The sequence below is a fragment of the Hyperoodon ampullatus genome (genome assembly GCF_949752795.1).
Source record: "Hyperoodon ampullatus genome assembly, chromosome: 19".
NCBI classification, from domain to species: Eukaryota; Metazoa; Chordata; class Mammalia; order Artiodactyla; family Ziphiidae; genus Hyperoodon; species Hyperoodon ampullatus.
In genome coordinates this window covers 29,522,582-29,539,304 of record NC_136932.1, presented here as the reverse complement: position 1 = coordinate 29,539,304, position 16,723 = coordinate 29,522,582, and the positions used below count along the sequence as shown (strand labels likewise).

The 16,723-nt window shown below is 40.5% G+C and overlaps 1 protein-coding gene across 1 annotated transcript in view; it reads right to left on the bottom strand.

The window, feature by feature from the left end:
- Nucleotides 1-459: 459 nt before the first annotated feature.
- The window catches only part of LOC307067914 (RAD52 motif-containing protein 1-like), a gene marked incomplete at both ends in the record, with an annotated part of 285,114 nt that continues 268,850 nt past the window's right edge, over nucleotides 460-16,723 (bottom strand). The window contains 2 exons of the mRNA XM_079725539.1: nucleotides 460-561; nucleotides 2,018-2,103. Of these exons, the coding sequence (XP_079581665.1) occupies nucleotides 460-561; nucleotides 2,018-2,103 (188 nt within the window). The remainder of the gene's footprint in view (nucleotides 562-2,017; nucleotides 2,104-16,723) is intronic.

The window sequence follows — 16,723 nt, the reverse complement described above, 5'->3', positions numbered from 1 at the left end:
ACATAACATGTGGCGGCTCCCAGGCACAGCGACCCAGGCCAGCGAGAAGCCAGAGCCACATCCTCCTTCAGAGCCGAACTGAACCGTTATGCCACCGCTGCAACGCGAGGGCTCACCGTTAGCAACCGTTAGCAACCGCGCGCCCCTCCCCCACCTAACGTCCACTCCACCTTTATTAGGCTCCTGCGGAGATCCAATGCACGCCACCAGAGTGAGCCTTTTTCCCAGAGTCCCCAGGGCACAAGCCACCCTTCCCCTTCCAAAGGCGACAATTACCTCCTGCCGGGCCCCCTTCCCACCCCGCCCTGCCCTCCCAGGCCCTAAACGATGAGGCGGGATTTGGGCTGCAGACCCCAGTGGCCGCAAACTCCAGCAGCCCAGGGGTGGAGGGGGGTTGGGAAGGATGCAGAGCTTCCCGAGGAAACCACAGGATGTGGCATTCTGGGAAATTCAAAAGTGCTAGTCCAGTTCTGGCAATCTGAACTCTTCCTCCTCGAAGCTGAAGTCTGAGAGACATTCTTCCTCCCTTTGGCTACAGGGCTGACAAGAAAAGTAGCTGACCTGCAAAATGAGCACCAGTCAGGGTGGCGGGAGGGGAACACACCTTACAATTATTCTAAAATGTTGCCATTTCCTCCAAACTCTCAGTATTCACGTCTCATTATTAATTCACCACTCTGTCATCAGAGGTTACCACTGAATCAGTGATGACTCCAGAACTTCTGTAGGAGGGGTTTGGGGCAGGTGAGCAATTCATTCTGGGAAAGAGGGTCTAAAACCAAGTGAATGGCCCTTTATATTTGCATGGGAAAACTTCCCCCATCCCACCTTGTCTCAACAGAACCTTTAATCTAGAAAAAACTACTGTGTCACTTTTCAGAGGTCTACCCTGTGTGCAGACATGGAGAAGACACTTAGAATGTTAAAGTCAGCATGTTAAGTAGTTTTCTTCAAATACTGTAACTAGCACCCAGTTTACTTTCTTCACCGTCCTTTTCATAATCTATTTAATTTTAGTCCTTTTTAATTGTCTGGTACACCTGTAACACCTAAACTCCAAGAGAGAAGGAGCTTCATCTTATTTCCAGTGCCTAGCACATAATGGTTTCTCAGTGGAACTGATTCCAAGATTGGCCTCATGTAGGAATGGATCTGTTGTTAAAATCAGTTTTCCGAAATCTTTACTATCAATACGGAGTCCTTTCTTCTCACATTTCACAGGAAGCTGGACTTCTTAATGGATTAAACATGGATACGTTTGAAGTTTCCTTGACTGATTTCAATTGAATTAAAATAATTATTTTGTACAGGAAAAACTTTCAAAATTTTTACATTTTTCAGAACATAACCACCTTTTCTTTCTCTACTTTCTTCCGTTCAAAACAAACTTTGCAACGTTGGGGTGAGTTAAATAATCAGAAAACTAGCCCCAAAATAAGCTGTCAATGAAATGAAACACATTTTTTGCTCCTTTTTAATAAAAATCCTATATAGAATACATTAATGTTTTCTTTTAGAAATTACGTTGACAACTTAATCCCTAATTCGAGGCATCCATATAATTGGTTTACAGAAAGGTTCTTCGGCAAAATATTTGACACAAGATATATATGAGATGCTGAGATCTGGGTAATGTACCTTACTTGAAAGGCATGAATAGTTTTAAAACACTGTAGCATAATCACACTTAAGGCCATAGTTACTTTGTTCCCAAATCCCTGCAATTCTATTTGAGGGGAGTTCTAAAGGGCCTGTGTCTTCTCCTGTGTCCACAACTGTAGACGTACACTGATGGCCCTCAATCCTGCTCTCCAAACTTCAAATAACGGGCCAGAGGCAAGGCTCGGGACTTGGAAAAGTCCTAGAAATTCCCTGCCTCAAAAGCAGTTTCAGAGTTTCACATTTTCCTAAGGAAGACAGAGCTGAGTAGACATGCCAAAGTCTTCCAAATCCTGCTGCTTGTTTTGAATTATGGCTACACTGGCTGTGTACCCCTTGAGTTTGTATCTCCACATACTTGAATTAAATCCTGTAGTTCCTCTTTGGTTCTAGCATCTGTGACCTCTTCACAGAGTCTATATGCCACGGCTGTTTTACCAATTTCTGAAATAAAGTTAACAAGGATCAATTCAGAAGTTTTCTTGTTCTAAAACTTCCTGTATACAATGGTAGCACCCAATAATTAGACATTCTTTTGATTTCTAAAAGCAGAAAATAAGAGCATTTTCCTAGAAGTTCCCTCATCTGACACTCCAGTTTTTATCATAATTATTTGTGAAAAAATAGATAAGAAGTATCAACTTTGGTTCAAAAACCTTTATGATCTTAGAAATAAGAACTAAGGAATAATGACATAGAAATTAAAAGCTGTGGAAATAAAAATGTTCAATCACAATACAATGAAATAGGAAGGCATTAGGTGGGCGTCAAAATGAGTTCAAACCTGGAGAGATACCACTGGACTATAATAGATACTTCATATTAGAAGCAAGGCAAGTGCCTACTCCTTGGGACCAAAATTCTACCAGATACAATGAACAAAGCTTTGGAGACAGAGACAGAGAGAGACAGCATTTGAACACTCTACTGGCAGAGACTGGCCCATGTACCTTTTGGACAATACAGCTTTCCTCAAGGCAAGCTAGAGCCACCAGGCTTTTTGGTCTAAGGAGTTTGGAGTACATATAAGGAATACCTTGGCATATTAGGGACAAACAACCCAGACATTTAGTTTGGTTCTTAAAGGTTGTTACCCAGAGTTGACAGCTGATGGAGATTCTGCCTGATGACCAGGGAAGTCAAACTTCACTGGAAGGACTGCCCAGGCTGGAAGGCCAAGACCAATCCAGGGTCAACTCTTACAAGCAAATAAGGTCTCTGACAACTTAGCTCGGATTTTCTCTAAGCCTGAAGGGCTGTGAAGCAGGGGAGCAATTCTGTTCCGGGAATCTACTGATCATAAAGTTTCCTTTGGGCACAGCCTGTGACATTCTCACCCCTGTATAACTCGATAGGGAACACAATCAACGCTATTCAGTAGCATGACCACTTTCAAGGCTCACAAAAACGTAGCCAATTATTATATAAGAATCATATTCACCCAATATATCAGAAATGAAAACTGAAACTAAACTGATTTCAAAAACATAATCTAATAAACTCTTCAACAAGAAAAAACGATAATAATCATAGTCAATATATTTTCTCTGCTTACTATGTTTCAGGCATAGTTCTAAGCTTTTTACATTCATCATCTCATTTACTCTTACAATATCCTCCATTAGGTGATAAGCTGTATTACTAATCCTATTTGCAGATAAAGAAATTGCAGCTTAGACATATTAAATACCTTCAAATGTCTCTGGCTAGAAAAACCTAAAATTGCAACAACAACAACAACAACAAAATCTAAGAGACAAAGTTAGGACTCAAACCCAGGTGTCCAAGGCTTATAATCACTACACTATTCTGTAAGATAAGCAAGCAATTGGGGAAGAACTGGATCAAACACTTCCTGTATGTACTGTGGCAAGTCACTCTACATCTAAACACTGGGGACAATAATATTTGCTGTCATTTTTCTCATAAATGCCACAAAGAACAAATTTAAGACTGCTGCTGTGAAAGCATCTGGTGAATGAAAGAATATGTAATGTTTTAGATAACCATTATTTTCATCCAATTAACTTTTCAAGTAACTTTATTTGCTCACTGAAACTGAAGTACTTCAAGGATAATCAAAAAGGTCTTACCTAAAGCCACAATCAGCAGTTTCTGGAATGCATCTGTCATAGCCTTCTGAAGAGCAAGCTTCTGGGTTACCTTCCTTTCCATAGGGAATGATAATGACCCTAAATCCAACCAAAACAGATGAATTTAAAATGCCTGTCTGAATAACTGATTTCTAGGTTATGTGTGTAAAACTAAAAATGCATCTGTGATTCTTAGATCATTATCTTAGTGATTAAGGACAGGCACAACACTGAGGTACGGGTGAATGTCTCTGTTGTAGGTATACCCTGGCATGGCACATTTTTACTGCTCAGATCTATTCTGGAAGTTCCTAAAATACTCGATGGGAAATGCAAACCAAGTACGTGGCACAAATCTCATACTACTCACAGATTTCAAATGGACAAGCTGAGGCTGCACTGCTACAGACCCTGCTCTCCTGTGCGTAAAGGGCTGGATTCATACAGTGAGATGGATTTGGTGATAGTGAAGATGATCTGGCCTCTCCTCAACCATCACCCACTCAGGTGGATGGTGGAGCCTCCTCCACTCCATTCGCTAACAGCTCTGCCTCTGAGTTAAAACCCTAAGCCCAAGTGCCATGGATTCTAGGAAAAAACTCAGTACCAATCGGAATCCCCTTTCTAGGGATCTACATTAACTTTTTCTGCTCAGGCCCTACTATAGGAGGCAAAGGACTGAATGTTGACACAAGAGTTTATTTCAATCTTTAGACAATGATTTTGTTGGGATAACTGAAGGCCAGAAGACATCTGTATTTGAAGGAATATTTTAGCACATAACAAATTATTAACAACAACAACAACAAAAACTAACTAATTTTCCCTCCTCCTAAGCTTCTTGGCAGGCGGTCAGTTCTAAAATTCTAAAGTTTAAGGTGCTGTCAGGTATTGCCTAAGATAAATACCTATATTGTCAGGCAGAAAAAATCTGCCCAGGGCTTTAGTTGCTTAGAAAAGTGATGATGTATCTGAAAAGGTGAGTTTCAGAAAGAAAGGAAAAAAGAGAAATCCCACTCCCTCACCTCCCCACACACAAACATACTGGAAAACAGACCTTCCTCCAACTTATGCAAAGGTTCCTCAGCCATGACAACTCCGGGACTCCTGCACTCATGGGAGGGCAACACCAGCTCGAAAGCACAGAAGAACTTCAGGCTTTGCTTCTGAATTGGTGTCACAATATATTCATTTTCCCTTTCTTCAAGGTTAGAAAGATCCTGAAGCTGTTAGGATTATGAATTAAACGCTAGACTTCAAAATATCCTGTTGTTAGAAATAAAAACGAAACTCCAGCAATCCCAGGTAATAGTTTAGGTATGCAATAGCTTCAAAATCAAGTTGAGACTTGCAAATGAATGACTAGATATGGACAACTATTTTTTATTATATACCATACAAATACTGGAGAAAATTATGGACACCGCCCTCCAAGTCATTGAGATTATCACTAATTCTAGGTGGCAGGCCAATGCTCACATACTTCCATGTGGAAGGCTCTCACATCTCCTCCCCATAGCCCTGTTCTATTCTTCTCTCTAAAGTCTAGGAGTTCAATGTTGAAAGGAGTCTGGTTAGTCAAAGAAAATCTACAGAGTTTACCTTGATGATCCTTTTTGACCACCCATTGAAACCAAAGTAGTGATTTGCCAATTCTTGGCATCTGGAGCTGTTTAGGGCCAGCGTATTATGTTGAACTGTCTTATGTCTGGTGCCAAGACGAACCTAAAGACATAAAAGTCCTAAAAATATCACAATCCTACATAGAGACTTGTTTTGGATATACCTGAGATTTATCAACACCAATTTCATAGAGTGGTTGTGAAGATTAAGTAGGACATTTTAAGCAATGAGCTCACAGTCAGCCCTAAATAAATGTTATTTATTATTTTTAAGTCAGTACTTTTCTGCATCATTTCCAGGGCCCCTGATTAACCGGAAGGTTCCCTGACCTCTGGTGGTGAAAATGATGATGAAAACAACCAAGGAAGCCCAGCAGAAGCCTATTATGGGGCTGGGAGTAAGCAAAGGAAGTGAACTGTTTTACTCCTCTCATCCTGTAGCTCCTGCTTGAGAATATGACCTGAAGGAGGAGGTAAGATGGACCTGCCACTGAATCAGGACCTTAATCTGTAGCACCCCCTCCCCAAGTTACTAACCCCTGTTAGAAGAGGGAATACCTATACCTGTATAAATGTAAATAAAGCAACCAAAAGAATTAGGGGTTCATCTGCATTAACAAGCTTCTTTGAGAGTGCAAATATTTCCAGTCTTAACTCTCTAAATAACTTACATATTACTGTGGATTTTTTACATCACTAGTTCTTTCTTAAATATCTATTTCCACTTTGAACAGGGTGTAGTATATAAATATAGTCATAAAAATTCAAATAATACAAATAAAGTCAAAGCATTGTTAATTCTTTATGGATTGGTTTGTGCATTTTCCTCTGTCACTAGTTTATGAGCTCCTTAAGTGCTTGAAGGAACCATATATTATTCTTTCCTTGTTACCAGAAGCAAGCATAGATCTTGGCATATAATAGAGGAGTGATGGTCTGTTGACTGAGTGAATGAATGAGTACATAAGAAAATGAAATTACTTTCTCCAACTGAAGCTGCCTGCTGGGAAGGAGAAATGAAGACTAATTTTTAAATGTTGAGTGTCGCATGAGAGGCTAGGCCCTGTACGGTGAGTCATAATGGAGCTGTCCTGGACAATTAGGAAGCTTCAGAAGGGCTCTGAGCCCCTGGTAGTAGAGACAGTTGACATCTGGGATAACCTTGCCACAGTTCTTGCTGGCAAACATCTCCCTTTGTGCTACTGAGAAAAACTCAGATACATTAGGCCGTTCCTTCATTTTATTTTAAGATGTTATTCACTTTTCTGTATCTATAAAAATACAGGAGAAAAAGATAAGAATTATGTATACATGCCAATGAATAAAGGAACACATAATTGGAACTTCCCTGCTGGTGCAGTGGTTAAGACTCTGTGCTCCCAATGCAGGGAGCCCGGGTTCGATCCCTGGTCAGGGAACTAGGTCTCACATGCATGCTGCAACTAAGAGTTCACACACCACAGTTAAGGAACCTGCGAGCCGCAACTAAAGGAGCCTGCCTGCTGCAACTGCGGAGCCCTTGAGCCGCAACTAAGGAGCCAACCTGCTGCAACTAAGACCCGGTGCAACCAAATAAATAAATAATTAAAATTTAAAAAGAACACATAATTAAAGTAGGTAACAATATTGGGGGAGTGGGTAGTAAACTAGGCTCTGCATTAACAAAAGAAATCTAGGGCTTCCCTGGTGGCACGGTGTTTGAGAGTCCGCCTGCCGATGCAGGGGACACGGGTTCGTGTCCCGGTTCAGGAAGATCCCACATGCTGCAGAGTGGCTGGGCCCATGAGCCATGGCTGCTGTGCCTGCGCGTCCGGAGTCTGTGCTGCACAACGGGAGAGGCCACAACAGTGAGAGGCCCACGTACCGCAAAAAAAAAAAAAAACAAAAAACGGAAAGTGCAAAACTGTTTCCTATCCCAGACTCCTATCTTCCATCTTACAATACTGTAACTGACACTTCAGAGAATCAAAGTCCACACCGTGTAGGATTTTTCCCACCAGTACAAAACACTGGCTCAAGGGCAAGTTCGAACTGGCTATTAATTCAGTTCAGCAAACATTTCCTGAGGCCAGGCCCTGTGTTAGCAGCACTAAACTCAAAGAGGAAGCATGCCATCACTGCTTTCAAGAAACTCAGATTCTAGCAAGACAGGAAAAGCACAAATGAAAAATAACAAGAAATACCTTCCATCTGCCGAAAGGCATGAGCTGCCCTCAAAAGAAGAACACAAGTTCACTGTGCAGAGTTGATAGGGAGAGCACAGGGGAGTTTATCAGAGAGAATGCACAAGAAGTCACCAAGACAAGAAAAAGCACATGATACACTCCAGGTGTGTCAGAGAAGGAGGGATAGGAGCTATGAATGCCCTCCAATGCCACAAGAAGTGAGGGCTTTATTCCATAGCAATGGAGCATGATGGGAGGTGTTTAAATAAAGAAGGAACCTATCGGGCAGTGCAGTGGTTGGGACTCCGCGCTTCCTCCACGGCGGAAAGGGGCGGGGGCACGTTTTGATCCCTGGTCGGGAACTAAGATCCCGCAGGCACAATGGTGTGGTCAAAAAAAAAAAAAAAAGAAGGAACCTATCATGTAGAAGTCCTGTGAACAACTGGTGATAAGCAGGCATTGCCATTAATAACACACCACTAAGCAGTCCAAGTAATAGAGATTGAGAATTCAAGTGCAGCCTCTCCTGAGCTATACCACTCATAATGAAGGGAGCAGCAATCCTGGGCAAAGAAGACCTAAGATCCTCTGACCTGACAGTCACAACATTGCTCCAGCGGACCACGCTTGCAGACCTCCCACCACCATCTCTGTTGGTTCCGAGACTGCTCTTCTTGCCTGTTCCCACCCTCGCTCACTCTCCCCACTTTCTACCTCACCAAACGGCCCCAAGGTACAGGTCTCCTCCATCCTTCCAAAGCTCAATTTATGCCACTTCGCTTTTAAGAAAGACCCACGTTAGCGCCTGTTTTCCCAACGAAAAGAAATCCAAAGAGGTATCTATTTTCACAAAAAAAGGGGGGGAAATGAGAACAGTGCCCGGCATGTGTTGTGCAGCAGCCCGTACAGAGGCAATTCGCACTGTGGGCTGCAAAAGCGGGTGCAAGGGGCACCACCCAGCTCCTTCCTGGGAACCACACTCAGCACCTCAGCATCAAGCCACCATAGCTTTGAACTGTCACTGAGCTTCTGTACTTTAGCTCAATTTATTTTGTGCTTCCGTTGGCAAGATGTGTCCTATGGTCACTGCTTCTTCACTTTATGCCACTTCGGCTTATGAAAGGTTTCATGGGAACGCTCTGCTTTCAGTCATTGGGGGAAACCCATACTTATTGTCCTCCTGCCTCCCTCCAGGCTACGCATCCACTCTCGGCCTGGCCTTTCCAGCTTTGAAAAGACAACCTGGCTCTGCCCACTACCGCCTATATACTGCAGTGAAAGATGAGGGGAGAAGCTGACAGGCAGACAAAAGGCAGCAGCAGAGAGTGAGGCCTGACGACAGACGTCGGAAGAGTTCCAGGCCCCTTCAACTTTTGAGATGTTTGGTATAATAAAAAATGTAGAAACACCTAAGGGATGGGATGAGAAAGAGCTCAAAATGGACTTCAGTATTGTTAGCATTTGTTAAATATGGGTGGTACATACACGGGGTACAATGTAATATTCTCCACTTTTCTCAGTATGAAATTTTTAATTAAAAAATACCAAAACACGGTTTTAAAAATTACAGGATATTTAAAATGTTTATACATTTGACAAGTTAATACAACACAAAAAAAATGAAATCTAATTGTGTAATTCACAAGGAAATCCAACAAATATTTAGAGTATTGTATCCTCAGGCATTACATGGCCTCCCTTTAAACTTCCTCAGCTCTCCCTCAGTGGGCTATAATTCCTAGTTTACTTTAAGGGAACTTCAATATTTAAGTTATGGTTGATGTTTATGTCCCTTATACAAACATGCATTAATTTGGGGAAATCAATTATCAAACAAACATCAAAAGTAATCATTTCTACATTAGTAATGTGACTTTGCCCATTAGAGATGAGAATGGAATTACAAGATCATCAGTCACTTATTCTATAGGCCAGAGTTGATGTTATTGACATTTTGGGCTGAACAATTCTTTGTCGCGGAAGGCTGTCCTGTGCCTCATAAATGTTTCAGCAGCATCCCGGCCTCTGACCACTAGGTGCCAGGAGCACTTCTCCTGACTTACGACAACTAAAGATGTCTGTCTCCAGACATCAGCAAATGTCCCCTGGGGGGCAAAATCATTCCTGGTTGACACCTACTGATATAAACAAGCATATAGTGTTTGCTTGCCAAATAACAGCAACAGAAGATGGATAAATCCATGGATTCCAAAGGTCCTAGAATTAGCAAATCTTCTCTATAAAACTCCTAGCCCACATCTAGAAATATTACAAAAGGAAGCAAAATGAAAAGAAAAACTAACAACACATGAGCTAAAATCTTTACTAGGGACAGAACACAGCATAGTGATCCAAAGCACAGACTTGGAGCCAGAGGACTTACATTCAGAACTCACCAGCTGTCACTCACCAACTGTGTCACTCACCAGTTGTGTGACCTGGAGCAAATGACTTAGCCTCAAGTATCTCAACTTGCTCACCTCTAAAATGACAAGGAGACAGCTAATACCTACCTCCTATGGTTATTTATTTTCACTTAAGAATTAAGCGAAATAATACGTGTAAAGTGCTTAAAAGAATGCCTGGCATACAGTGAGTGCTCAGTAAGTGTTAGCTAGTGTTATTTCACTAAAATTCCATATTTTCAATTTATACAAAGTGGAAATCACTTTACAGATTTCAACATACAACACTGTATTTATAGAAAATAAAATATCATGCTATGTAACTACTTTATCTACTTGACAGAGGAATTATTTTCACCCATTTTCACCATCTCGGTAAACTAATAATGGTTATGATTATGCAATCATAATAATGATTATGCTCTCCAATAGCCACTGGAGAAACAAGTGTACTTGTACATCGCTGACAAAGACAAGCTAACCCCTAAAACGGGCTCTGAGGGGAGATCACAAAGCCTACCATCAACATTAATCACCAAACATATTAGCCAGGGACATCTCAATAAAAGTAACACAGAAGTAGAGATTAGGGACAGAATTACTAACTCCGGGAGCTATGAGGGAAGTGACTTAATTTCAAGAGTTAATGTCTCTGATATGTAGGCTCAGGTGCCCACCTCAGCACTGGATATGAAGATGCCTACCACAATTAATCAGGTCCCAACAGTTCATTTCTAACTGCGGTCTCCCTGTACCTCACTGCGGGTACTTCTGTAGCGTAGCTCTCCATACAAGGCAGGTCTCTGGTAACTCTGTTCTCTGGTTCTTCAGAAAACAGCATGACCTGGCTACACATACTCCTGAAGAAGTTCAAGCGTCTTCTTGAAAAACATAAAATAGAAACTGCCAGCCGAAGTCAAAGTGAGACAATGTCTCAAGCCACACTAAAATGGACTCTAAAAAATACAGAGATCTAGAAACTACCTCTATACGACGCCAGCACCAGACACACCTCGCCGTGCACCAGACACACCTCGCCGTGTAGCCGACACTCTTGGCCAGGATACACGGATACACCCGTGTCTACAGCATGCAACCCTGCCACATAGCAGACAGACACTGACCAAGCTGGGTCTTGTACAGCCTCTGCCATGGGGATAGAAAGGCCCGGAGAAGGGCGCTGAGTCGCTTAAACCCACCAGTGTGGGAAGAAGCACCACGTCCACCCATTGAGAAGGCCACCCCTATTTGCCTTGACTCTTTCTCTTCCTGTTAAAAATTATCCAACTTTCACCAAAAGAATACACAACACTAACTTTCTGCAAACTCCTGCCCCTGTGGGGAACGCACTCCTGGAGGATGTAACTTCACAGACAAAAAAGCGGGAATCAGTAACCAAGGTTCTAATTCAAATCCGGTCTAATTCAAATCCATTAACCCCTGTGATCCATTGCCGATCTACAAAAAGAGCCTAACAGCACATTAGTCGTTTGACCAGCCAGCGTCCATCCCTTTTTCTGGTAATAAAAGTCCACAAATTCCCTCAGAGTAGGCACCTCTCCCCGCCTCTCAGTCAGCATGGCTCTGGTGGGATCGACTCCGCCAAAGAGCCACGGGTGCCACGTGACCAGAACTGGCCAATCCCAGTCTCACAGCCTCAAACAGCGATTGGCTCCAGGTCAGACATGTGACCCCATAAGAGCCAATGAGACATCATGAGACTTTTGCTGAGGCTTCTGGGAAAGAGACAGGTGCTCTTTCCGGCTGAATCTAAACGCTGACAGGCTACAGGGGGTGAATATGCTACAGCCGATTTTCTAACATACAGTTCCTACAACTGAAGTCCATACAGGAAAAGGAAGAGTTGACTCGTGGGGAGAACCTGAGTCCTGATGACTTTACTTGAGCCCTGCATCCAGCTAGCTGTGCCTGACTTTGCAGTTAGGTGAGCCTAACTCAAATTTCTTTCCAGCTTAAGCCAATTTAGGTTGATATTTCAGGCAGCTGAAGCGAACTGATGTATATGTGTATATCTGATTAGTACCTCACAGGATGTGAAAAATAGAATGAACTGATAGCTGTCTTGTAAAACAGTGTATATATACATGATTATTAAAAACACTGGTCACAGGTATTGATTAATAATAACAAGTGCAAAGAGAAAAATGTGGGCATGGGAGAGAAATGACTTAGTGTGATATGTGGTTATTCTGACTCTTGAAAATATTCCAAAACATTTGTTTAAACAATTTTATCATAAAGCTATTTCAGCAATAATAATAAGAATAATAACAAGAGCCATTTGCTGAATGCTTACTGTGGGCCAGAGGCCGTTGAAATGACTATATTATGTAATCTGCTTGAGTCCTCATAATGACCTTACAAGGTGGATGTTATTATTATCATTCCCACTAACAGATAAGGAAACTGAAGCACAGACAAGTTAAGTTACTCACCCACAGTTACACTGTAAATAAAAGGCAGGATTCAAATGCAGACATTCTGATGCAGCTCGTGCTTTTAGCCAAGACACTGAATCGGAACCTACACTCAGAGTTCTAATGCTGTTCCCGTGAAGCAGAAACTCAAACTCAGGCACTCCCAAAAGCATCAAATGGGAATGTAATATACGACTATTTTAACCCTGGAAGAGTCTTAAGGACTAATTCCTACATAGTTCTGCATTATGAAAGTATACATATTTAACCACATTAGTGATTATCATTTTTTTAAAAAGTGTGAAAACCCTCACAAACCTCAACCAATTGCATCCTTTGGTTAAACAAAAGTCCTAGATGTTTCCAAGACTAAGAGGTATATTAATTAGTACTACCTTTCCAGAAAATAACATTTGCACCTTACACAAAGTCAACTTTATGAGGACATTCCCATCACTAAGTTACTTTTCACCACTTTTATAGAACAGAAACTTATTTTAAAATCTACCCATCTTAGTATAATATAAAAAAGAAAAAAATTTATGAACTGGACTTTCTCAAAATTAAACCTTTTTCCTCTTTGAAAGACACTATTATGTTAGAAGGATACGAAGCCAAGCTAAAGACTGAGAAAAAAACAACGGCAAGTCACATACCTCAAAAAGGATTTGTATCCAACTATATAAAGAATTCTCAAAACTCAACAGTAAGAAAACAACCCAATTAAAAGCTAGGCAAAAGATTTCAACGGCACTCCACTAAGAGGATCTAATGATGGCAAATAAGCAGATGAAAAGATGTCCAATGGCATTAGTCATCAGAGAAATGCAAATTAAAACCATGATAAGATATTACCACATACCTATTAGAATGGCTAAATTAAAATCACTGATAGTGTCAGTGATGTGGAATAGGTGGAATTCTCGTACATTGCTAGTGGGAGAATACAAAATGGTACAGACACTCTGGAAAAAGCGTTGACAGTTTCTTATAAAGTTAAAAATATACTCACTATATTACCCAGCAATCCCCTCTCCCCAGAGACAGCTACCCTAGAGATAGAGAAATGAAAACTATGTTTGCACAAAAGTCTGTACAGAAATGTTTACAGCAGCTCTATTCCTAAATGTTAAAAATTGGAAACAACGCAAATATCCTTTAATGAGTGACAATGGAAAACTACTCAGTAATAAAAAGGAATAAACTTTCAATACATGCCATAACTTAGATGAATCTCAAAGACACAGTAAAAGAACCCAGTCTCAAAAGCTTACATGTATGATTCCACTTATAGGACATTCTCAAAAAGACAAAACTATAGGGATGGAGAAAAGGTCAGTGGTTGCAGAGGTTATAGGATGGGGACAGTTAACTATAAAAGGATAGCATCAGGGAATTCTGGGGGGTGATAATATTATTCTGTATTCTGATTGCAGTGATGGTTGCACAAACTACACGTGTTAAATTAACAGGATAAAAGAAAAAAGTTAGTTTCACTGTATGATACTTTTAAGAATAAAATTTTAAAATTATTTTTAAATATGAATCTCAATGTCACAATGGACACGGTTTTTAAAAACTAGAAAGAAATAAAGAAGGATACGTTTGTTAATGAAAGGAAAACCTGGGCTTCCCTGGTGGCGCAGTGGTTGAGAGTCTGACTGCTGATGGGGGGGACACGGGCTCGAGACCTGGAATGGGAGGATCCCACATGCCACGGGGCAACTGAGCCCGTGAGCCACAACTACTGAGCCTGTGCGTCTAGAGCCTGTGCTCCGCAACAAGGGGGGCAACGGCAGTGAGAGGCACACGCACCACGATGAGGAGTGGCCCCTGCTCGCCGCAACTAGAGAAGGCCCTTGCACAGAAACGAAGACCCAACACAGCCAAAAATAAATAAAAAATAAATAAAAATAAATACATTTAAAAGGAAAACCTATACATTTCCCTTTCTGCAAATGTAGGTTTTCGAGGCAAGAGTAGAGCCTCAGAAAGAATGTCTGCAAACAGAACAATCACTAGGTCACTAAGTACAAAATGTAGGATAGTTTTGAAGAATCCCATCACAGCTAGATAATTGGACCAGGACCAAAAGTAAATACTGGAAGAAAAATGAAATCAACAGTGTACCACAGAGGTGATAGGCAGACTGGCCTGGACTAAGACATGTTCAGTAATAGATAATAAGGGTGGTGATTTGTAAGCATCATTCTCATCCCACTGTGGACTTCCTTCTGCGACAGTATAAGGATACCACCAGATCATCTTGAAATCAAGTCATGAAATGTACTTTTATATTTTTAAAAATAAATTATTGTCCTTAAATTAACTATTCTTATTAATTTAATCAGGGTCCTCTTCTACTGCTAAAACATTAAATCTTATTTGATTAGAGACAGACTTCAAAAAATAAAAATAAACTGTGATCAAATAGCAGGAAGAAACAGTAGTAGCTAAAATTTCTTCAATCTAAACTGAAGATGATTTCTGTATCTCTGTCTTTTACATTTGTCTCCATCAGGGGAAAAAATTATGTACCTCATAATTAACTTGGCTGGAATGAATCAGACTGCATTTGGAAAAGTTTCAGAAGACTAATGAGCTGTGATAAACAGTACCACTATCCACCTGAGCAGAAATTACTATACATAAGTTTCTTTACATAACTAACAAAACAAAAATTTAAACAAAAGAAGAACTACTAGAAAAATATTAGAGATTCATTGTTAAAGTCGGTAATTTGCCTCATACATTATGATTTTCCCTGTGGAAACCCAATTATTACCCTGAAAACAAGACCACGTTAGAAAGTAAATGCATTGTGACAAAAGAAAGAAAAGGCAGATTGATACATTATTAAAATAACTCACACGCCATACCCTGAGGAGTAAGGAAGCCATGGCAGAGCAGGCCCCCTTCTCCTCAATGGACAGCACAGCTGTGGGGAATACACTGCAGCTAGCAAAAGCGTGTCACACTTCCTCAGGGAGGAAGCAAGTTACAGCCCACTCTAGAGAGGGCGCCCATAAACTGACGGCCACGCTCATTACCCAACGTCCAGGCCACCCACAGGCTGACTGCAACCCAACTTTCCCACCATTCCCACATAGGCCCCAGGAACCGTCAGGCCTCTGAGGCTCTGCCAATGCCCTTCCCTCTACCCAAATATCCTTTCCCTCCTCTCTCCGCACCTCAATCCTGCCCAGCTCTAAATGAACAATTCAAGGCCTATTTCCCTAAGAATGCCTCTCTCAAAACCAAAATTACTTCCTAGAGAATGACCTGCCTCTTACTCATCCATTATCTTGGATTAAATACATCATGGAAGATGCCTTATCTGACCAACACAACTATTTTAGAAATAGGAGTCATGTTTTATACCACCTATGACATGACATGACAACCATTCAGCTCACTAAAACCATTTAATAAATACTCTAATTGAATTTCCCAAAGAGTTGACCTAAAATAACCTAAATGCTAAGCATTTCAAGAACTGTCCTGAACCAAATTCACTTCTCATTTGAATGCCAATGTCATAGACAGGGATGTTGTATTGTCTTTAAATGTACTTGCCTTTATCCAAAACTAGAATCTCTGATGAATCTATGGGACACACATGTAAAATATTCTGCAAAGTAAAAAAGCTTTATTTATTGTACTGTGCTTAATATTCAGCCAGACTTGCATTTTTCTATAAAAGTTATAAAATTACTGAGTATGCAAGAAGCATTAGAAGAGAGACTAAGTCTATTGAGAAGAAAACTGGAAGCGAAGGTCATCAATCACTTTCTACTTTCAATAATCTCTTTCATAAAGAGGTAAATTCTCCTAAATTCCAGAATGAATAGAATTCAATACTGCAGAGTAAAATGCTTGAAATACATAAAATAAACATCTTGATGGACCTTCCACCATCTCTTTTAGTAAGTTAAATTATAAAAAAGAACCCTAAATTTAAGAAAAGTTATATCAAGAGCTAAAATTGAGATTTTTTTTCCATCTATTACTTTGATTATCCTGACCCATTTTTGAGAATTGTCAGCATTCTGGATCAATAATTCCAAATTATTTCTTGAAGAGAGTGAGATTCCTCCCAAGTCATTTAACATGCTTATTAATCAATAAAGATATGAAAAAACAAAAAAACCCATATTTATGAAGCAAGAAAATTATATTAAAAGACTGACTTTGAGAAAAGTTTGCTGCTTGCCAAGAAAATTTTATAATTATAAAATATTTTCTGTCATTTGTATTTCTGCATTTTCCCTTCCAGATTATCTGTGTAGCCTTGTAAACACATCATAATCCAAAGCAGTGGAGCTTTATAAATAAAATATA